The 25,146-nt window shown below is 38.0% G+C and overlaps 1 protein-coding gene across 1 annotated transcript in view; it reads left to right on the top strand.

Moving 5' to 3' along the window:
- Window positions 1-25,146, top strand: part of LOC101434596 (butyrophilin-like protein 3) — a 103,061-nt gene that overhangs the window by 54,432 nt on the left and 23,483 nt on the right. Inside the window, exons 3-4 of the mRNA XM_071218734.1 lie at window positions 22,579-22,650; window positions 23,809-24,302. Of these exons, the coding sequence (XP_071074835.1) occupies window positions 22,579-22,650; window positions 23,809-24,302 (566 nt within the window). The remainder of the gene's footprint in view (window positions 1-22,578; window positions 22,651-23,808; window positions 24,303-25,146) is intronic.

The following is a 25,146-nucleotide window of genomic DNA, read 5'->3' as shown; positions in this document are numbered from 1 at the left end:
TGATGTAAGATAGGGTTCTACCTTCATTCTTTGGCATATGGAAATTTAGTCCTCCCAGCACCATTTGTTGGGCGATCATGTGTTTTCCCCCTTCATTCTATAAATATTGGTAACATATTAATTGATTTTCTTATGTTGAACCAACCTTATACACCTGGTTTATTATTCTTTTAGTGTGCTGTTGGATTTGATTTGCTAATGTTTTGTTGAAGATTTTTGCATCTATATACATAGTAGAAACTTGTTTGTAATTTTCTTTTCTTGTGATAGTTTTATCTGGCTTTGGTGTCAGGGTGATGTTGACCTCATAGAATGAGGTAGTGTTCTCTTCAATTTTTTTAAAGAGTTTGAGCAAGATTAGTATTAAATCTGGGAATAATGGGTAGAATTCAACTGTGAAGCCATCTGGTCCTGGACTTTTCTTTGTGTAGAGGTTTTTATTAATGATTCAATTTCTTTACAGTTATTCTGTTGAGGTCTTCTATTTCTTCTGGAGTCAGTGTACGTTGCTTGTTTGTTTCTGGGAATTTGTCCATTTCATGCTACACTGCATGGATTATAGTTTACATTGTAGTTTACACTCTCCCCCAGTACATTCAGTGGGTTATGGCAGGATATATAATATCCAGCATCTGTCTCTGCAGTTTTTGCATGTTGTGTTTTCATTTTCATTTGCCTCAAGATAGTTCCTAACTTTAATTGTGCCTTTTTTCTTTGACCAATTGGTTGTTGAAGAGTGTGTTTTTAAATTTCCACATATTTTGAGTTTTCCCATTCTATTATAGATTTAATACATTGTGCTTGGAGAAGACTTTTTTTTTCCATTCTCTTAAAATGTATTGAGACTAGCTTTTTTACTTAAGTTATTTATGGTCTATCCTGAAGGGTGACCCATGTGCACTGGAGAAGATGTGTATTTTGCTGTTGTTGGACAAAGTTTTCTATATATGTCTATTAAGTCTAGTTGATTTATAGCATCATTCAAGTCTTCTATTTCCATTTCCTTAGTGAATGGTTTGTTGATATTCTTTTCTTATTGTAAGTGGTATATTTAAGCTTCATACTATTTATGTAAAACCATTTCTCACTTCAAATCTGCCAATATTGCTTCATATATTTTAAGGCTTTGCTAATAAGTATACATATTTATAATTGCTATATCTTCATGTTGAATTGAACCTTTTACCATAATATAACAACCTTATTTTTATCTTGAAACTGGTTTTTTTTTTTTTTTTACTTAAAATCTGTTTTATCTTATATTAGTATACCTACAACAGCTCTCTTTTGGTTACTATTTCTATTTCCATGGAATATTTTCCATCCTTTCACTTTCAACCTACTTGTGTCTTTCAATTTAAGGTGAATCTTTAGTAAACAGTCAAGAGTTGGATCATGCTTTTAAATTCTGCCTATCTCTGCCTTTTGATCAAGAGTTTAATCTATTTATATTTAAAGTAACTACTGCTAATGCTATAGTTTCTTCTGACATTTTGCTTTATTATCTGTAAGCCTTATATTCTTTTGTCCCTCAATTATTCCATTACTGCCTACTTTCATATTTATTTTATTTTCTCTAGTGAAGAATTTTTAGTCCTTTCTCAGTTCCTTCTGTGTATATTTTCCCAATATTTTCTTTGTTTAACATCCTAAAATTGTAACTATGACATCTGATTTGATACTGACTTAATTTCAGTAGTATACATGATTTACATTTCTATATCCTTCTACCCAATCATCTTTTTTTGTACTTATTACAAATTGGATCTTTATACATTTTGTGTCCCAAATCATAGCTTTGCCATTACTTTTTGTTGTTGTTGTTGTTGTTGAATGATCTAGATTTATTTTGTTTTTGGAGATCGTAAATCTCTCATAGAAATACCAATTTTTTTTGTTTTTTATTTTATTTTTAATTATCTTTTTTAAAGGTAATAGATTATACAAAACATTGCATTAAAAAACATAAGAGTTTCCCATATGCCCCACTCCCCACCCCCCTTCCCCAACCAATTTTTTTTAATTGTATGAAGTTGTTGATGTGGGAGGAGTGGGGTGAGGGGGAGTGGGGGGTATATGGGAACCTCATATTTTCTCAAATGTAACATTTTTTTCTGCCATTACCTTTTATGCATTTTCATTTTAGATCCTATAATAAGTAAAAAGTGTAGTTACATATCATAAATATAGTACAATAGCATTGGCATTTATAATTACCCATGTGGTTACCTTTATAAAAGAGCTTTATTTCTTTATGCCACTTTAATTTACTGTCTAGTATCCTTTCCTATCAACCTGAAGAACTACTTCCAACATTGCTTGTTAAGTATGTTTAGTGGTGACATCCTCCCTCAGCTTTTGTTTATTTGAGAATATCTTAAACTCGCCCTCATTTTTGAAACAGTATTGCCAGATACAAAATTCTTAATAGGCAATTATTTTCTTTCAGGATTTTAAGTATTTCATCTCATTGCCTTCTTGCCGCCATGATATTGATGAGAAATTGGCATTTGCTTTTTATTAGGCCTCCCTTCTACATTACACATTGCTTTTCTTTAGCAGCTTTCAGAATTCTCTCTGTCTCTGGCATTTATTGGTTTGATTATAATATATCTGGAGATTGTTCTCTTTCAGTTTATTCCATTTGGAATTTCTTGCACTTCTTGATTATGTGTATTCATGCCTTTCTTTAAATTTGGAGAACTTCTGCTATTATTTCTTTGCAAATTGTTTCTGTCACTCTCCCTCTTTCTCCTCATGCTGGAACTCACATAATGGCTATATTGATACACTTGATAGTGTCCTATAGATCTCCCAGGCTCATTTCATTTTTCTGCACTATTTTTTTCTTTCTGCTCCTCAGTCTGAATAATTTCAATGGTCTTATCTTTGAATTCACTAAGTCTTTATTCTAATCTGCTGTTGAAACTCTCTGGGGAATTTTTCATTTCAGTTACTGTGGTCTCCAAATCCACTATTTCTGTTTGGTTCCTTTTTAAAATTTCTGTCTCTTTGTTGAGATTCTCAATTTGCTCATTTACAATTTTTCTGATATTCTTGGTTATTTTTCCATGGTTTCCATTTAAAATATTGAAGATCATTTTTAAAAGTCTTTCTCTTGTGTATCAAAAGTTTGATATTATGAAGTTTTTTTTTTTAAAGAAACTTTAGATTACATAAATATTACATAAAAAATATAGGAGGTTCCCATTTACCCTGCTCCACTCTCCCAAACCTTTCCCCATTACAACATCATTCATTAGTGTGGTACATTTTCTACAATTGATGTACACCTATTGAAGCATTGCTACTAAGCATGGGCTATAGTTTACATTATAGTTTACATTTTGCACCATGCAAAGGTATTAAAAAATAAAGACCTGTGTTTGTAATTGCAATATCATGCAGAAAAATTCCAATGTCCCAAAAATGCCCCCATGTTACATCTGTTTTTCCCTCTCCCTCTCCTCATAACCTCTGGTGGCAACTGCCTTAATATCAATGATACAAATTCTTCCATTGCTAGAGTGATAATAAGTCTACTTTAGTCCATAGTTACATTCCCCCCTTATGGTTGTTCATTCCTCAATCTTGAGAATTTTGGGATGGTGATTCCCACTCTTTCTGATTGAGAGGGGTCTTAGATTCCATGGGGCAGATGGATAGACCTGTCTTGCTTGCAATTGTAGATAATCTGTTTTAGGGGATGGGTGTTGTATATTATCATTCTTTTGTTAGTTGTCCTGTGCGACTTCAATGCACTGGAGAGTATGTGTTGCAACTCTGCTGAGATTCAGGGCTCAACTGGCATAAGAACAGACTGAAGATTTAAGTCTCTGGGACATATTTTTAATAAGCATAGTGTTAATTATAGGTTCAAATAAAAGGGACAGAAGAGTTATGTGTAGGGAAATTATAAATGAACCTAACTCTATTACATTGCAGAGCATATATTCTAAAGTAAGGCCCACTGACAGGGTGTTAAATTCCTGAGATTGTCTGCCCTGATTATAGTGTCTAGATGGTTCTATAGCCTTCAGGAGTCTTGTTATTTGAGGCACTATTTACTGTGGCAGTCAATGAGATCCTGCTGAGACATACTTAAGAGTAATCTCTGGAATAACCTCTTGAATCACTTTGAAATCCTTAATCATAAAAACACATTTACATTTAATATTTCCCCCTTTTGGTTAAGGTCTCTTCCCAAATGCATTGCTAGTTGGTGCTTGGTAATAATTCCTTGGAGTCAGGGAGACTCAGCCCTGAGAGTCATATCCCACACTGCAGGGGAAAGCAGTGTATTCATAAGCTGAATTTGACTTAGAAAGAGGTCATACATGAGCAACGAGGAGCCTTTCAGGAGATAACTCTTAGGTAATATAAAATACTAGATTACGTTTCAATTTCACATACAAAAAAAGTTTCATAAGTACAATCATCAAAATCAAGGGCTTGACACAATGGACTGTTGCCTTTTGCTTGGCACTGCCCATGTGCTTTGGGGATCCTTGGTGCACTATAGGAGAATGCAGCAAAACTTACCATGATGGGAATTAAATATTTTGGGGGTTATTGTGTGGGTCTCCACCAAAACTGAGAAAATGCCCTGTAACCACTTGAACATATTCATATGCCATGACGTATGCCCCAGGTGTACCCCTCCCCACACATGTCCCCATCACTGAGAACCCACACCAGTGATTCTCCCCTGACATAGTTTAACCTTTCTGAAACTCAAAACCTCTCCAAAATCAAAGCCAAAAAAATAAAGAAGATTTTAAAATAATAAAAAATAATAAAATAAATAAAATACAGAAATAAAAATAAAATTTTTTTCATTGCGTCTCTTATCACTGTAAGGTGACAATATCAGATTGGCAATTTCTTATATATGTTCCCCTAGTGTCTAATTTTTTTACTTTATCTTCAAAGAAGCTTTAAGTTACAGAAAAGTCAAATAGAAAATATAGAGAATTCCCATATACCCAACCCTCTACCCCTCTATCACTTGCCCCTATTAATAACATTTTACATGTGCATAGTACCTTTGTAAAAATTATTGTATAAATATTGACTCATTGTTACTAACCATGGTCAATGATTTGAAATTTGATTTACATTTTGCACTGCACACTTTTACAGGTTTTAACAAAATTTTAAATGACCTTTATCTGTCACTGCAGGATCATACAGAGCAATGCCAATGCCCTAAAAATGCCCTGTGTCCCAAATATTCTGTTCTTCCCTCCCCATTTCCTTGGAAACTATGGTAGTCACTAAGTTTCAATTTTGGATGAATATGGTTCATAGTTACAAGCAATAATATTTTTTTTTTAATTTTTTTATTTTTTATTGACTTTGTAATAATATTACATTAAAAATATATATGTGAGGTCCCATTCAACCCCACCCCCCCCACCCCCCCTCTCCGCCCCCCCAACAACACTCGTTCCCATCATCATGACACATCCATTGGATTTGGTAAGTACATCTTTGGGCACCTCTGCACCTCATATACATTGGTTCACATCATGGCCCATACTCTCCTCTATTCCATCATGTAGGCCCTGTGAGGATTTACAATGTCCGGTGATTACCTCTGAAGCACCATCCAGGGCAGCTCCATGTCCCGAAGCCGCCTCCAGCTCTCATCTCTTCCTGCCTTTCCCCATACCCTTTGTCCATTATGTCCACTTTTCCCAATCCAATGCCACCTCTTCTATGTGGACACTGGATTGGTTGTGTCCATTGCACCTTTATGTCAAGGGGAGGCTCAGATTCCACCTGGATGCTGGATGCAATCCTCCCATTTTCAGTTGTAATCACTCTAGGCTCCATGGTGTGGTGGTTGTCCTTCTTCACCTCCATCTTAGCTGAGTGTGGTAAGTCCAATAAATCAGATTGTAGGTGCTGGAGTCTGTTGAGGCTCAGGATCTGGCTATCACATTGTCAGTCCAGAGATTCAAATCCCCTAAATATATCTTAAACCCCAACATTAACTGCACCTCCAGCACATTAGCATGAAAGTCTTATGAAGGGAGATCCCATCTGAGTCCAGATTCATCACACATAAACACCATTTCCAAAGAGGGGCCATCTGCCCTGGTAGTTAACCCCATCGGCCATGACCATAACTCCCATGGGTCTCTTTAGCCCTCAAAGGAACCAATATCTGGGGGTTGTATCTGCTTTATCTGTCTCTCTGACTCTGCTCAGTTGTGCATGAGGGCAAACCTTCTGCCAGCCTCCAGACTCTTTTTTAGAAACTCGTAGCCATATAAACTCATTTCTCCTTTCCATTTCCCCCTTACTTTAGGTCAAACAGCATTTTAAAGTCATGGTATTTTATGTAGACATGGATATTCTACAAGCAATAATATTGAGGACTTGACATATTGGTCTGTTTTCTTTTATTAGGCACTGTCTATGATCTTAAGAGTCTTGCCCCTCTAATTGAGAGCCTAAGAGGACTCCAGAGGGTGAAAGTTTAATATTTTCTTGTTACTGAAGCAATCACATCACTGTACCACTATCACCCCATTCACTGCCAAACCACCCCCTTGCCTATCATATATTTTGCCCATACAGGCATTGGCTCACCACCTTCTGCTTCCTTTCTGTCTCCAACCTATCTTACAGATTCTAACTCTGTGAGTTTGCTCAATTTGCTTAAGTCTTAGCAGGGAGGTCATGTAATAGTTGTCCTTCAATGACTGTCTTACTTCACTCAACATAGGGTCTTCAATATTTATTCATGTTGTCCCATATGTTAAAACTGCATTCCTTTTCATAATTGAGTAATACTCCATTCATGCATATACCACGATTTTCTTATCCATTCATCTGTTAATGGACATTTGAGTTTATCCAACTTTTGGCAATAGTAAATAATGCTACTATGAATATTAGTGTGCATATACCTATTCATGTCCCTGTTTTCAATGCCCCTTGGTATATACCCAGTAGTGGATAAGTGTTCCTATTCCTTTATATCCTCTCCAACATATGCAGTCCTCTGTTTTTTTAATAGCCACCAGTCTAATGGGTGTGAAATGGTATCTCATTGTAGTTTTGATTTGTATTTCCCTAATAGCTAGTGATTTTGAGCATTTTTTCATGTATTTTTTTTGCCATTTGTCATTTCTTCTTTAGAGAAGTGTCTGTTCAAATCACTTGCCCATTTTTTTATTGATTTTGTAAAAATATTCCATTAAAAAATATATGAGGTCCCATTCAACCCCACCACCCCCACCCCACCACTCCCCCCCCAGCAACACTCACTCCCATCATCATGACACATCCATTGCATTTGGTAAGTACATCTCTGGGTATCTCTGCACCTCATGGTCAATGGTCCACATCATGGCCCATACTCTCCCACATTCCATCCAGTGGGCCCTGGGAGGATTTACAATGTCCGGTGATTGCCCCTGCAGCACCATCCAGGGCAACTCTAAGTCCCAAAGGCACCTCCACATCTCATCTCTTCCTGCCATTCCCCATACCTATAAGCCACCATGTCCACTTTTCCCACTCCAATGCCACCTTTTCTCTGTGGACCTTGGATTGGTTGTGTCCGTTGCACCTCTGTGTCAAGAGGAGGCTCAGATGCCACATGGATACTGGATGCAATCCTCCTGCTTCCAGTTGTAGGCACTCTAGGCTCCATGGTGTAGTGGTTGTCCTTCTTCAACTCCATCTTAGCTGAGTGAGGTGAGTCCAATAAATCAGATTGTAGGAGCTGAAGTCTGTTGAGGCTCAGGGCCTGGCTATCATATTGTCAGTCCAGAGATTTTTTTAAATGTGTTGTCTTTTTATTTTTGAGATATAGGATTTCTTTATATATTTTGGATATTAGGCTCCTATCAGATATACGATTATGAAATATTTTCTCCCATTGTGTAGGCTGTCTTTTCACTTTCTTGACAAACTCCTTTGAGGTGCAAAAGTTTTAAATTTTGAGGAGTTCCCATTTATCTATTTTTTCTTTCATTGCTCATGCTTTGGATATAAAGTTCTTGAGACCATTTCCTAATACAAGATTCTGTAGTGCTTCCCTACATTATCTTCCAAGATCTTTATGGTCTTGGCTCTTATATTTATATATTTGTTCCATCTTGAGTTAATTTTTGCATAAGTTGTGAGATGGTGTCCTTATCTCATTCTTTTGGATATGGATATCCAGTTCTCCAAGCACCATTTGTTGCTTTATGCATTCTCTCTTTGTCCTGAGCTTTGAAAATTTGACAAGTATATTTCTTGGTGTAGATACATTAGGATTTATACTCTGGAATGTGCTGCACTTCCTTGACATGTACATCCATGTCCTTCAAAAAAGTTGGGGAAATTTCAGCCATTATTTCCTCCAACACTTCTTCTTCCCCCCTTTCCCTTCTTTTCTTCCTCGGGGATGCCTATAATGCATATTTTTGTGCATTTCATGTTGTCATTCTATTTCCTGATCCCCTACTGAATTTTTTCTAGCTTTTTATGTATATGTTCTATTATCTGTCTCATTTCTCATGTCCTATCTTCAGTGTCACTCATTCTTTCCTCTGCCTGTTCAAATTTGCTGCTGTGTGCTTCCAGCATATTTTTTATTTCTTGCATTGTACCATTGATCACCATCAGATCCATTATCTTTTTACATATGTTTACAATTTCTTCAGTACCTTCCCCCACTGTCATCTTAGTATCCTTTATCTCTTCTTTCACTTCATTAAGTTGATTAATGATATTTGTTTGGACACCCTTCATTAGTTGGTCCACATTCTGAATCTCCTGTGTTTTAGTTTGTTCATTAGACTTGGTCAGTCATGTCTTACTATTTCTTAATGTGGCTTGTAACTTTTTATTGGTGTCTCAGCATCTGTTCATTTTGATGGGCTTATTCAGGTGATTAGCTTCTCTTTCTAATTTAGGTTTTTTATTTTCTTTTGTTTTTAGTAAGGTTACTTCCTGACATTTTTTCCACTTATTCTAATTTCTTGCACTTCTTTGTGTTCCCTTGAATAAATATTAAGAACAAAGGAAAGGAAGGAGAATAGAAAAAGAATAATGGTAAAAATAAAAAATTATAGAAATGTAACCATAAAAGAATCTGGAAAAGAAATAAGTAATAAGAATGAAGTGTCATTAAATATGAAGGAATAAGAATAAAAAAGGTGGAATAAAAAATGAAACAGGAAAGAAACAATAAAATAGAAGACCAGAAAGATGAGAAGAGAAGTAAAAAGATCAAACAAGAAAATGTGGAATGAAAGAGCAGTGGGAGAGGGACACATGAAAGAAAGAAAAGGAAAGAAACTTAGGAGAAAAAGTAATGGAAAAGAATAAAAGGAAACAATGATAAGGAAAAAAACAACAAACAACAAAAGAAAATAACAACCCTGGAAAAGCAAGCTTCCCTTTTAGGCCAGTAGGAACAACCTCAGGCTGCCAGTGTTCATCAGTCAATCACACTTCAGGCTGCCTGCCACAGGAAAGGTACCTAGTTTTGTGAATAAAATAAAGTATAATAATCTTTTAAAAAGAAACATAGATCAAAAAATCTAAAAAAAAAAAAACTCAGCCAATAAGTTCTCTGTCGTAAGGTATCAACTGGGTGCCAGACAATCCTGTGACTTACTCTCTTGTTCCTTTCTCTTAGAAGGTACTAGGGTTCAAACCATAGACCTAGTATATTAGAGCCCTGTGTTCCTACTCTGAGATACACCCCTCCCACGGGGTAGGTAGTCATCTGAAAGCTTATCTGGCTCTCCTTGCTACTTTTCCCTCAGGGGAGTTGGGCTTCTAACAGTTTGCTGGCTATCTTTCCTGGATTCCTTCTCTCCAGGCTGGTTAGGTGCCTGTCTCTGCCTACTCCTTTCAGATCTAGTTTCCCTTTCTTTCACAGAAGTTGAATGTGACAGCCTGCTTGATCCAATCTCCCTTTCTATCTTCCTAGGGTCATATCAGTGTTGGCCAGGGGAATTTTTTTGAGATTCAAAGAGGGCTCAGCTGGCCAAACTCACTGAAGAGAAACCATTCTCTCCCCTCTATCAGACCCCTCTTCCTCTCCAGTGAGAATGATCTTTCTCCACTCAGCTGCAGTGAGTCAAGGGGGGTTTTAAAGATTATTTCTTTCTTTATTTATTTATATTTTTAATTGTCTTTTTAAAAGATGAATAGATCACACAAAATGCCATATTAAAAAAAATAAGAGGTTTCCATATACTCTGCTCTCCAACCCCACCATTCCTAGCAAATTAACATCCCTTTTCATCAGTAATGCCCATTCATTGCATTGGTGAATACACCCTGGAACACTGCCATATTTTACATTATAGTTCATACTCTCCCCAAGTCCATCCAGTGGGTTATGGAAGGATATACAATATCCCACATCTGCCCCTGCAATATCATTTATGAAAACTCCAAATCTCAAAAATGCCCCATATCATGTGTGGGAGTACTGTACATTGCATATATGAATTACTGTGATCTAGGGCTCTTGTGAAGAGAAGCTCAATAATTAGGGAAAAAAGAAAAGAAAAAGATAGGATGTAGAATTTTTCCAAATCAATATGTATTCTATATCTAAACTTTAAACTCATCGCTCTATTCCATTTTACTAGTAAGGGAATGTGACATTATATTGGGCTTCACTTTTCAGGAAGTTTTGGATCACAGAGTGGTTCGACAATGGCAGCGGAGGAATACTGGTATGGGATGTTATGGACAGGCAATATATGGTTGACAGGAAGTTATACAGGGCATATGTCCAGGGTGCATGGAAATGTTTGGATATACTCATAGTGGAAACAATTAAAAACAACAGCTGGGGGGGGTACTGGATTACTGGCCAGAGGGGGCTCTGTCATGGTCCCTAGGGGAGCAGCAGCAGTCCCCCAGGTGCAACGGTAAGGATCAGGAAGTAATGAGGGTCCAACAGTGAGCCCCTGATACTAATGACTATGCTTGTGAGCCTATATGCCTGAAATAAGAACAAGGCCTAGAGCAGCACTGTGCCTAGGAGTTCCCTCCTGACAGCCTCCATGTTACTCAAATGTGGCCAGTCTAGAAGCCAAACTCAGCATGTAAATGCAATGCCTTCCCCCCAACTGGGACATGACTCCCGGGCATGAGCCTCCCTGGCACCGAGGGATCATTACCAAGTACCAGCTGATGATGCAACTAGAAAATGACCTTGAATTAAAGGTTCATCACGGACCAGCAGAATATCCCTGTCTACATATAATAACAGGAGCTAAAAATGCTGTTTGACCTAAATTAAGGGGGAAATGGAAAGGACAAATGAGTTTATATGGCTATGAGTCTCGAAAAAAGAGTCTGGAGGTTGTCAGAAGGATTGCCCTTATGCACACCTGAGCAGAGTCCCAGAGACAGATAAAGTAGGTACAATCCCAGGTATTGGTCCCTTTGAGGGCTAAAGAGACCCACAGGTTCTATGGTCATGGCAGATGGATTTCACTGCCATGTCAGTTGGCCCTTCTTTGGAGCTGGTGTTTCTGCATGATGGAGCTGAACTCAGATGAAATCTCTTTTCACAAGCCTTTCATGCTACTTTACTGGAATTGTAGTTGGTGCTGGGGCTTAAGATATATCTAGGGGATTTGAATCTCTGGACTGACAATATGATAGCCAGGCCCTGACCTCAACAGACTACAGCTCCTACCCTCTGCTTTATTGGACTTACTCCACTCAGCTAACATGGAGTTGAAGAATGTCAACCACCACACCATGGAGCCTAGAGTGCCTACAACTGAAAGCAGGAGGATTGCATCCAATATCCATGTGGAATCTAAACCCCCTCTTGACATAGATGTGGAATGGACACAACCAAGCCAAGGCCCACAGGAAGGAGGAATACAGTAAGGATTAGAGTGGACTTAATCATATTCTATTCACAAACTACTGTGGTTAATATTTGAGAAAATGTGGCATTGATGTGGAAAAAGTGGCCATGGTGGCTGCTGGGTGCGGGGAATGAGAGGAAGAGAAGAGATGTGGAGGCATTCTTGGGAATTGGAGTTGTCCTGGGTGGTGCCCCAGGGACAATTGCCGGAAATTGTATGTCCTCCCATGGCCCACTGGATGGAATGTGGGAGAGTGTGGGCTATGGTGTGGAACATGGGACATGGGGTGCAGCAATGCCCGGAGAGGTACTCACCAGACACAATGGATGTGACATGATGACGGGGGAGAGTGTTATTGGGGGGGGGGGAGTGGTGGGGTGGGGGTGAATGAGGACATCATATTTGTTTTAATGTAATATCTTTTTAAAAAATGAATAAATTGAGTAGGATTTGAAAAAAAAAATGCCCCATATCACACCTCTTCCTCCCTCTCCCTGTCCTCAGTAAATCCCATAGGCACAGTCTCCACATCAATGATACAATTTCTTCCAATGCTAGAATCACAACAGTTCTATAGTAGAATACCAGCAAGCCCACTCCAATCCATATTATATTCAGCCATACTGTTGTTGTACACTCCACCTCTAAATCAAGAGGGCACTTAGATTCTCGGTTCCCTGGTGTGATGGTTGACCATTCTCACCTCCCCATCAGCTGACCTGGGTAAATACAATGACCCAGAGAGTAGGTGTTGCAACTCTGCTGAGGCTCAGGGCCCAGCTGGCACATGAACATTCCAGAATTCAGGTATCCTGAGCATACACAAACCCCAGCACCAATCAAAGGTTCAGAAAAAGTGGCAGAAGAGGCATGTGTAGAGAGGTCAAATCTGAGTCCAACTCCATCACAATCAGGAGCAAAAATTCTAAAGTAGGGCCCACTGACAAGTCAATTAATGCCAGAGCTATCTGTCATGACTGTAGGACCTGGGTGTCTCTATAGCCCTCAGGAGCACCAGTACCTGGGATTGTATCTACTTAGACCATCTCAGGGATCCTGCTGGGATGTGTGTAAGCAAGACTCCTCTGATGACATCATAACACATTTTGGAGTCTCTTCCCCATACAAACTCATTTGTCTTTACCATTTCCCCCTTTTATTCAAGGTCTTTTTCTAGTTGCATCACCAGCTGGTGATGGTAGTAATCCCTCAGTGCCAGGGAGGCTCATCCCCAGGAGTCATGCCCCATATTGGGGGGAAGATAATGCATTTACATGTTGAGTTTGGCTTACAGAGTGGCCACATTTGAGCAACACAGATGCTCTCAGGAGGTAACTCTTAGGCACCCTGAAGCTTTAGGCCTAGTTGAAATTTTGAACACAAAGGCTCATAAGCATAGTCATCAATATCAAGGGCCCATCATTGGACCATCCTTCTTCATTGGTCTTTGCCCTTGCACTGGGGTGTTGTTGTTGTTCCATTGGGGAATGCAACAGTGCTCCCCAGGATGGGAACTCAGCACTCCCTCAGTTTTCATGTGTAACTCTATCCACTATGACAATACCCAACAAACATCCAAACAGTTATATACCCTATATGCATGCCCTGGAGAATACCGTCCCACCCATGTATCACCCATCAATGACACCCCACATCAGTGCTCCTCCCCTGCCATAGATGAACCCCTCTGTGATCTAAAAATTCTTTAAAAATGAAGCCTAATATATTGCCAAATACAATTAGTAGAAAAATGAAAGAGCAGTGACAGGTTTAAAGATAAGAAATCAAGTACATAATAATTTAGAAAAAATAAAATAAGTTAAAAAATAAATTGGGGAATTAAAAATGAAAAATGTCATAAAACTTTGTTTTTGATGTTTTGACTTTAATTACAGTAATAGTACAGTGTACATCATTGTACACTGCATGTACAGTGGCAAAGCAATCTCTTCCATTCCTTTGTCAGTGTCTACATACTTCTTTTTGTTTTAATTTTTAATTTTATCTTCTAAGAAATTTTAGATCATAGTAAAATCATATATACAATATAGGGGACTCTCATATAGCCAACATTAAACACTTCGCCCCCTTCTCCAGGAATGATCTTTTTCATGTGGATGTTATATTTGCTACAGTTGATGTACAAATATTGAAACATAGCTACTAACCTTGGTTCCATGGTTTATATTATGGTTTATATTTTAGATGGGACACTTTTCTAAAATTTTGGGTACACTATGGTCTACATTATGGTGTACAATTTAGGCTATACACTTTTATAAATTTTTGGTGATATTTAAAGGCTTACATCCATCATTGCACACTCTTGTGGAAAATTCCATTGCCCCCAATTTACCCCCTCTTCCATATATTATATTCCTCTCTTCCCATCCCCTCAGGCCCCACAGTGACAACCAAGTTTCACTGCTTGAAGGACAAGATTCATAGATACATACAATTCTGAGGGCTTGACACTCTAGTCTGTCCTTCTCCATTGGGAATCACACATGCTCTCAAGAGACACCCTCTCCTCTGGTTGAGAACATCAGGTCTCCTCAGAAAGGGGATACAACACTTTCCCACCCATTGGATGTATCTCCACCAACTGATAAAAACAATATGTGAAGATGAGCACTCAAACACTCCCTAGAAGCCTGCCCAAGTGCACCCTGTGCCAGACGCCCTCCATCAAACACCTTAAACCAGTAACCCTTCCTTATTATGTTTTCTAAAGAGTTTTCTCAACATTATAGTTTTAACCATGTACCTGAAAATCTCCCATATTTACCCCCTCTCCCTCAATCTCCCCCCATTCCAAGGACCATCTGACCCCTTCTCTAAACCCTAGCCCCCCACAAGCCTGCAAAGCCCCATCCAATAGTATCCCTATGCCCTCATCTTATCCTTACACTATACAATTACTTACCTCCACTTTATCATAGATTTCATCTGGGTAGGCATCAGATCACAACCGTCCTCTTCCCCCCCTATCCCCCATTTCCTGTAAGCATATCATCCAGTCTCTGGCTCTCTGAGACAAATTGATTTGCTTAATTCATATCAGAGAGGTCATGTAGTATTTGTCCTTCAGGATCACTCAAAAACATAAGGTCCTCAAGATTCATCCATATTACCCTATGTGTTAGCACTATATATCTTCTCACAGCTGAGTAATATCTCATTGTATGTGTATACCATATTTTGTTTATCCATTCATCCGTTGATGGGCATTTGGGTTGATTCCAACTTTTAGCAATAGTGAATAATGTAGCTATGAACATTGGTGTGCCTTTATTAGTCCGTGTTCTTGTTTTCAGTTCTACTGGGTATATACCTAGCAGTGGAATTGGTGGGTCCTATGGCAAATCTCTAGCTAGTTTTTTGAGGAACCGACAAACTGCCCTCCACAATGGCTGGATCCTGCTACATTCCCTCCAGCACTGGATGAGTGTTCCCATTCCTCTGCATCCTTTCCAACATTTCTAGTCATCTGTTTTTTTTTAAAATAGTCACTAGTTTAATTGGTGTAAGATGGTATGTCATTGTGGTTTTGATTTGCATTTCTCTAACAGCTAGGGATGCTGAGCATCTTTTCATGTGCTTTTTAGCCATTTGTATTTCTTTTGAAGAACTGTCTTTTCAAATCTCTTGCCCATTTTTGAATGGATTGTTTGTCTTTTTATTTTCAAGATACAGGATTTCTTTATATATGTCGAATCTTAGGTTCCTATAAGACATATGATTACCAAATATTTTCTCCTATTTAGTAGGCTGTCTTTTCACCTTCCTGATAAACTTCTTTGAGGTGCAAAAGGCTTTAATTTTGAGGGGGTCCCGTTTATTTATTTGTTCTTTTGCTGCTCATTCTTTGGGTGTGAAGTTCATGAAGCCATTTCCTATTACAAGGTCCTGTGGATGCTTCCTTACAATGTCTTCAAAGGTCTTTATGGTCTTGGCTCTTATATTTAGATATTTGATTAATCGTGAGTTCATTTTTGTATAAGTTGTGAGATGGTAATCCTCTCTCATTCTCTTGCATATGGATATCCATTTCTCCAAGCACCATTTGTTGATGAGGCCATTCTCTCCCAGGTGAATGGGCTTTGTGGCCTTGTTGAATAACAAAAGACTGTACATGTGTTGATCTATATCATAACTCTCAATTTGGTTCCATTGATCAGTGTGTCTATCCTTGTTCCATACCATGCTGTTTTGACCAGTATAGCTTTGTAGTATGTTTAAAGTCAGGCAGTGCGATTCCTCTTATTTCATTTTTCTTTTTCAATATATCTTTGACTATTTGGAGCCCCTTTCCCTTCCAAATAAATTTCATAGTTATTTTTTCCAGTTCAGTAAAAAATGCTGTGTTGATTTTTATTGGGATTGCATTAAATCTGTAGAACAGCTTCAGTTAATGATATTTAGTCTCCCTATCCATGAACAAGGAATATTCTTCCATTTATTTAAGTCTTCTTTGATTTCCTTTAACAGTGTTGTGTAGTTTTCTGTGTATAAATCTTTTATATCTTTAGCTAAATTTATTCCTAGGTATTTGATTTTTTAATTTACTATTGTAAATGGGTATTTTTTATTTCCTTCTCAGATTGCTCATTATTGGTGTACAGAAATGCTACTGATTTTTGTGCATTGATCTATAACCTGTGACTTAACTCATTTATAAGATCTAGAAGCTTTGTTGTAGAATTCTCAGTGTTTTCTATGTATGGGATCATGTCATCTGCAAATAGTGAAACTTTAAGTTCTTCCATTCCAATTTGGATGTTTTTTTATATCTGTTTCTTACCTCAGGGCTTGAGCAAGTACTTCTAACACAATGTTAAATATGAGCAGTGATAGTGGGCATTGTTGTCTTATTCCTGACCTTAGGGGGAAGGATTTTAGGATTTCACCAGTTTAAATGATGTTAGGTGTGGATTTTTCATATATACCCTTTATCATGTTCAGGAAGTTTCCCTCTATTCCTATCTCTTGCAGCGTTTTTTATCAGGAAGGTGTGCTGCATTTTGTCAAATGCTTTTTCTGCATCTATAGATATGATCATGTGATTTTTTTCTTTCAATCTGTTTGTGCAGTGTATTACATTGATTGATTTTCTTATGTTGAACCATCCTTGCATACCAGGGATGAAACCCCCTTGGTCATGGTGTATAATTCGTTTGATGTGTTGTTGAATATGATTAGCAAGTATTTTGTTGAGGATTTTATCATCCCAGATTCATTAGAGAGACTGGTCTGTAAATTTCCGTTCTTGTGATGTCTTTGTTTGGTTTTGGTATTAGGGTAATGTTGGCATCGTAGAATGAGGTAGGCAATGTTCCTTCTACTTCAATTTTTTGGAAGAGTTCAAGCAAGATTGGTGTTAGTTCTCTCCAGAATACTTGGTAGAGTTCATTTTTTACTCCATTTGGCTCAGGGCTCCTCTTGGTTGGGAGATTTTTAATGACTCTTTCTATCTCAATACTTGTGATTGGTTTGTTGAGATCATCAATTTCTTCTTTTGTTAATGTAGGCTGCTTATGTGTTTCTAGGAATTTGCCCACATTCTCTAAATTGTCCTTGTTTTGGCATATACTTTTTCAAAGTCTCCTCTTATAATAGTCTTTCTTTCTGTGGAGTGAGTAGTGATATTCCCTTTCTCATTTCTTATTTTGTGTATTTGCATCTGTATTAGTCAGCCAAAGGGGTGCTGATGCAAAATACCAAAAATTGGTTGGTTTTTATAGAGAGTATTTATTTGGGGTAGGAGCTTACAGATACCAAGCCATAAAGCATAAGTTACTTCTCTCACCAAAGTCTATTTTTATGTGTTGGGGTAAGATGTCTGCTGATGTCTGTGAGGGTTCAGGCTTCCTGGGTTCCCCCCTCTCAGGGTCTTGCTTCTCTCTGGGTTCAGTGTTCCTCTTTTCTTGGGGTTCCAGCATAAGGCTTTGGCATCAAACTCCAACATTAAAAACCCCTAACCCTGTCCTTTGCCATGCCTTTTATCTGTGAGAACCCACCCACCAAAGTTGGGGACTCAATGCCCTACTGGCACAAGATGTTTACATAATTACTTAATCAAGTAAATCTATGAATCCAATATAATCTAATATGCCCAGAAGAAAAGATCAGTTTACAAACATAGTCCAATATTTCTTTTTGGAATTCATTAATAATATCAAACTGTTACAGCATCTTTATTTTTTCTTTGTTGTCTAGCTAAGGGTTTGTCACTTTTATTGATCTTCTCAAAGAACCAGCTCTTGGTTTTGTTTATATTTCCTAGTGCTTTCTTATTTTCTATTTTATTTAGTTCTGTTCTGATCTTTGTTCTTTCTTTCTTTCTTCTTCCTATAGGGTTAGTTTATTGTTTTTTTACTAATTCCTCCAAGTGTGAAGTTACATCTTTAATTTTAGTGCTTCTTTTTTCATGTATGAATTTATGGCTATGAATTTCCCTCTCAGTACAGCTTTTGCTGCATCCCATAAGTTTTGATATGTTTTGTTGTCATTTTCATTAGTTTCAAGGTAGTTACTGATAACTTTTGAGATTTCCTCCTTGACCCACTGTTTTTCTAAGAATGTGTTGCTTAACTTCCATATCTTGTTGCCAAATCTGGGTCTCTGGCCCTTGCAGATTTCCAGCTTAATTCCACTGTGGTCACAGAAATTATTTTGTATGATTTCTACCTTTCTGAATTCATTAGAATGTCTCTATGGTCTAGCATGTGGTCTATCTTGGAGAATGATCCATGTGCACTTGAGAAGAATGTATATCCTGCTATATTTGAGTATAGTGTTCTATATATATCTATTAGGTCCAAGTACTCTAACATATTATTCAAAGTCTTTGTTTCTTTATTGATTCTTGGTTGAGATGTTCTGTCTAATGGTGATAATGATGTATTAAAGTCCCCCACTATAATTGTGAAGGCATCTATTCCTCCACTTATATTTTCCAGAGTTTGCCTCATGTATTTTGAGACACCCTGATTACGTGCATAAATGTTAATGATTGTTCTTTCTTCTTGAAAGATTACCCCTTTTACTAATATTAGTGTAAATCTCTGTCTCTCAAATAGTTTTACATTTAAAGTCTATTTTGTCCCATATTAGTGTAGCTACTCCTACCCTTTATTGGCTAATGTTTGCTTGTAAGATTGTTTTCCTGCCATTCACTTTCAACCTCCTTGAATCCCTGGGTCTAAGGGTTTCTTGTTGACAGTATATAGATGTGTCATATTTCCTTATCCATTCTGCCAACTGTGTCTTTTGACAGGTGAGTTTAATCCATTAACACTCAGTGTAATTACTCTCAAGGAATTACTTACATTGGCCATATTTTCTTTGGATATTTATATGTCATATGTTCTTTTTTTTCTCTTTTTTGTCTTTTTGGTTGCTCTTACACTCTCCTCCAACCTTGTCTCTCCTGTTTTTTTCTTTCATCCTGCAGAATTACCTTTCATATTTCTTGAAAGACAGGTTTCTTTTGGCATACTCTCAGTCTCTTTTTATCTGTGAATATCTTGAACTCTCTGTCATTTTTGAATGCCAGATACAGTAGTCTTGTCTGGAATTTTTTTTCTTTTATTACCCTTTGTCATACCACTGTCTTCTTGCCTCCATAGTTTCAAGTGAGAAATCAGTACTTAATCTTATTGAGTTTCTCTTGTATGTGATGGTTCTCTTTCTCTTGCTGGCTTCACTAGTTTCTCTTTGACTTGAGCATTGGATATTTTGACAAGTATTTGTCTTGGGGTAGGCCTTTGGTATTCATACTGTTTAGGGTGTGTTGTGCCTCCTGGACATGTACTTCCATCTCCTTCAATAGGTTTGGGAAGTTTTCAGTCATTATTTCCTCCAACACCCCTTCTGTCCCCTTTCCCTTATCTTCTCCTTCTGGGTTTGTCTATAATGTGTAGTTTGTGTGCTTTGTGTTGCTATTCAAATCCTTAAGGCCCTGCTGAATTTTTTCTATCTTTTTATCTATCAATTCTACAATCTGTTTGATTTCAGATATATTGTCTTCCACATCACTAATTCTTTCCTCTGTTTCCTCAAATCTGCTGTTATTTGCTAAGAGTGTATTTTTGATCTCTTGAATGGTGTCATTCATCACTATCATATCCATTATCTTTTTTAGTATGTTTACACTTTCTTCAATGTGCTCTTCAAGTGTTGTCTTAATTCCTTGATCTCTTCCTTCACTTCATTAAGTTCATCTGTGGTATTTGACTGGAGAGCATTGATAAGTTGCTCAATGTTCTACTCTTCTGGCTTTTAATTTGTTCATTGAATTGAGCCATGATTATTGATTTGGTTTGTACTTCTTTGTTGGTGTCTGGTCATCATTTTATTTTGGTAGATTCATTCAGTTGATTTGCTTCTCCTTCTAGTTTCAAGTTTTTTTAAAGTGTTGTTTGTGTGTGTGTGTGTTAAATTTTCCCCTTGACACTTTGTTCTTTTTATTCTATTACCTTGTTGTTGTTTAAGTTACCTTGAAGGAAAAAGATTAGGGACAGGGGAAGCAAAAGAAGTAAGAAAAGAAAAGTATAATAACAATATTGGTAGTAAATGTTAGCAGAAAAACCTTAAAAAACCTAGGATAAATAAATATTAAACTCATGTAAGCCATGTATATTGATAGGAGTAAGAAAGTGGAGTATGTATAGTGAAATGGGAAAGTGAATCTGGAGAAGAATACAGTATGAATTAAAAGGCTAGCATGATCAGGAGAGAGGGAAAGAGAAAAGAAAGGACAATAAGATAAAGAATTAATAAAAGATAGAAAACAGATTAGAAGTATTAGAAATAAAAAGTCAGAAAAATTCTGGGCTAAACAAAGAGAGGGAATGTAAGAGCAATGACAGAAGGTGAAATGTAGAAAGATGTAGGAAGGAAAAGAGATAATGTTGGCAGCCAAAATCAATACATATAGGAAAGAGGAGGCTGAGGATGATGAAGCACGGCAAACAATAAACAAGCCAAGCCAATAACTTGAAAAAAGGAAAAATAAAAAGGAAAGAAAGAAAAAAGGGTGGAAGGCCCTAAGGCAAGGAGTCAACCAATGAATAAAAAGAAAAGACTTCCATCTTATGCTCTTATTTAGGGAAAATAAGAGACCCAAGGGAATCTAATACAAGTATATTATCTATGTTATCCCTGTCTCAGAGTATCAGCTAATATCTCAGTTGGTCACTACTTGAAGATGAGCTGTGAACTGAACCAGAGATCTTGCACATGCAAGGCTGAAACTCCTCCACTGAGCCAAACCCTCCTTCAGAGTCAACCTGCTCCTCAAAAAAAGTCCCTTTCCAGGGCCAGGATAGGCTCTTTGCCATTGAATAAACTGATTAGGAATCTGCCTTTCCCCCTTCCTCCTTTTCTCACTTCCCTCTCTCCCAGGGCAGCAGGAAGGTTGTGTGAGAGCTCCCCTCTGAAATTCAAAGGGGACCCTAGTGAACCACCTCACCATGGAAAATAATGACTCTAACTGTCTTTAAGAGAGAGCATCCATGCCTTGCCAGGAACCCTAAATATGCTCTTGGAATCCTCCCAAGTACTTCCTGCTGTGCCCCTCCCTGTGTTGCAAAGATTAGTTAATTGCCTGGCTCCACCTTCTCCCAGACATAACCTACAGGGGTTAGGTAAATCAGGCTGCCTCCACAGTTTTGCCTCTCCCCTCTTCCTGGTTTCTCCTCAATCCAACTGGTATGCTCCTCAAAGCTCAAAAATGGGGGTCCAGACACTTGAGCCTGTACTAATAGGACCCCTCTCCACCCCTCACCAGAACCCTCCCACTTGGAATTTTTCTCCTCCGGCCAGTGAGGATCGGGGAAAGCCATGGCTTCTTGCCCTGGGGGAGGGGCAGAAACCCGCAATTTTACCTTGAGCTATAACTCATCTTGTTGCATTCTCTCCAGATTGATGTCCAGCAGCCTCCTGCTTTGTGGGTTCCCGAAACAGCTCACTCAGGCAGGATTTTGTTCCTACTCTGAGTGAAGGGTTTTACTGAGGTATTCATCTTGAGGGTTGGGTATATGCCATTCCCAGCCACAGGAGTGAGTAACTCATGATTTTCATTTGCCTTTATGTCTCTCTGCTCCTCTCCCTCCTGGATAATGCACAGCACTCTCCTGGTATGCAGATCCCCAAAGAAGCTTCCTTGGATAGCTTTTTGTCCTTTCTCCATTGCTTTTGTGAGAGAGTTGTGCCTTGTCTACTTACTTCAATGCCATCTTCCTGAAAGTCATTTTAAGAAGTTTTATTTTGTTCCTTTGCATAAGCTATCATTTCCTATTTCTTTCTCATCTTTTAATGCACATTATATGTTTTAATATTTTACTGTGTTAACTCTGGAATTTAGTCCCTAGTCAACTATTCCTTAGGTTTTTATCCAGATAGTGCTATGGCAGAGATTTCCTTGAGTATCAATTGCTAACAACAAACAAATTAAAGCAAAAACCACCTTTCACAGTCTGCAGATTACCTCTGTGTTGGCTGGTGCTCTACTTCAGATTTTAGTCCAACTATTGAGAAGTTCAGGCCAAAACAAAAAATGTGGGTCCTCTCTGTCTTTTCTGAGCATGCATCCTATCCTGGGCATGTGCTTATGGTTTAGGAATTTCACCATTTACAGGTATCTGAACATCCCTGTACTTCCTATGGGATAGACTTTCCCCCTTTTCTGGTGCTTTATTGTTTGTCTTCAATGCAGTGTCCACGACACCTTTGATATGATTGTTTTTTATACTGCTTTTGCTCTCTACAAGCTGCTTCTGCCTGAAAGGCAAGTTGTAGGAAGGGGATCCAGAGCAGAATACCCTGTTTCTCTCCTTCAAGCTACCACCCAATAGCTTGGTATAAACACACAGGCACCCAAGCATACACATAGGGTCTACTTCAATTTCTCCAGAACAGGATCTGAGTGCCACTGTGAGAGCACAAGCTGGCTCCACATTGTGCATGGGAGATGAGGTGGAATGAATCAGAGATGGCATCACAAGCTTCTCCTACCAGTATTATATTGTGTTTTCTGATCCACTTCTCACCCAGATACTGCAACTATTTTCCAGAGCTCTGCCAGGTTTTGCCAATTTTTGCTAGTTGCTAGTTGTTCAAAGATTCTGGGGGAGCAGAACTCTGGAGCACTTTACACTACAACCTCATTGTTGACTGGATGTGATGCTGCAGAGTTGAGACAGAATTTCTTCTCTAGGAAACCTGAGTTTTTTCCTATTAAAGCTTTTCAAATGATTGGATGAGGCTCATGCACATTATTGAGGGTTATATTGTTTACTTAAAGTCAATTGATTGTAGATGTTAACCACATCTACCAAATACCTTCACTGCAACACCTAAATTAATGTTTGGTTATATAACTGGGTACTATACCTAGCAAGGTGATACAAAAAACTAGCCATCACAGTGAGTTAAGTTTATTAACATTAAGGAAGAGTCAGAAAGACCAATAGGGGAAACCATAGTGAAAAAGATCTTGTTTCAGACTAATGAGGAAACTTCTATCATTGGAATGGGCAGATGTGGAAGTCCTGTCTGTGCTGGTAAAGTTAAACAATATCCTTTTGGGATTTCTGAGATTCTGGTGTTCTTTGAATAAGTAAAATAAGCATTACAGCAACTTTTCTTCAAGGCCACATGATTTCTGGGTATTTCAAATGGGTCATATTGGTTTTTAATGAAGATGGAAAATGACCTGTCATAAGTGTTTAGTGAAGCAGAAATTTCAAAGGGAAGAAAATGTGGGTATAGACTTCGTATTAGTCAGAAGGTCTGCATTTGGGACATATCTCTTTTGCCTCTGGATAACTTAATCTCTAGGAGACATGATTTTCTCATCTTGAAAATGGAAGTAAAACAATACTCATTTCATGTGATTTTTTTGTGAGGATCAAACAGCATAACAGAGGTGGAATTACCTTTTCAGATGTAAGGGGAGAGATGCAAGTCACTGTTTTTTGAATGGAGATCATTATGGACATTCCAACCCTACACATCACCAGCCCACTTCAGCCCGAGTAGGACAAACTGATACGCTGTTTGTTTATTTATCTGTTCTGTTTCCTCCCACAGGCCAGTGGCAGGTGATTGGGCCAAACAAGCCTGTTCAGGCCTTGGTGGGGGAGGACACAGTATTCTCTTGCTTCCTTTCTCCTGGGACAAGTGCAGAGGCCATGGAAGTACGGTTCTTCAGGAATCAGTTCTCTACCGTAGTCCACCTCTACAGGAATGGGAAAGACTTGGATGATATGCAGGTGCCAACCTATCAAGGGAGAACTGAACTTCTGAAGGACTCCATTGTGAATGGACATGTCTCCCTGAGGCTGAAGAACATCATTCCCTCGGATGCTGGCCTCTATGGGTGCTGGTTCAGTTCCCAGACTTATTACCAGGAGGCCATCTGGGAGCTCCAGGTGTTAGGTTAGTTGCTTATTTCAGAGTACTCTAAACTCAGTTGTACTGTACAGTCATCCTGGCCTTTTTGAACAGTTTGTAAATAAGGAGATTATTTAAAAGTCTTAGATCATTAGGTTAGAAGATAGCATTCCACATTATTTTTAGTTCATTCTGTTTGGAGCATCATTCTCTGTTATTTTATCACATGCATTGATTCATATAAGCACCACAACATCAAGATAACCAGCAACCCCTGGCAACCACTAATCTGTTCTCCATATCTATTTTTTGTCTTTCAATAACATTATATAAAGGGAAACATACAATATGTGATTTTGGGGGAAAGGGGTGGTTTTAAAATGTTTATTGTGGGAATATATATATATACAATATAAAGTTTCTCATATTATCCACTTTCATGTATACATGTATACATGCAATTCTATACAGTTGTATACAATTCAGTGGTGTTAATTACATTGCCAAGGGATCATCACCACCATCACTTACCAAAAGTTTTGTTACCCCAAACAAAAACACTGTACCAATTAAACATTAACTACTCATTCCCACCCCCACATCTGCATTGGAAATCTGTATTCTGATTGCTAAATCTATGAATTTGCATATTCTAATTAGATCATATAAGTGAGATCTTATACTATTTATCCTTTTGTGACTGATTATTTCACTCAAAAGGATGTCTTCAAAATTCATTCTTATAGCATATGTATCAGTATCAGAATTTAATTTATTTTTATGTCTGAATAATATTCCATTGTACACACATACCATACTTTGCTTATGCATTCATTTGTTGATGGACACTTGGGTTGCTTCCATCTTTTGATATTTATGATTAACGCTG

Source organism: Dasypus novemcinctus, chromosome 2 (assembly GCF_030445035.2).
Source record: "Dasypus novemcinctus isolate mDasNov1 chromosome 2, mDasNov1.1.hap2, whole genome shotgun sequence".
Classification (NCBI taxonomy): Eukaryota; Metazoa; Chordata; class Mammalia; order Cingulata; family Dasypodidae; genus Dasypus; species Dasypus novemcinctus.
The sequence above is the reverse complement of the archived record's forward strand: the minus strand, read 5'-3'. Positions and strand labels throughout refer to the sequence as shown.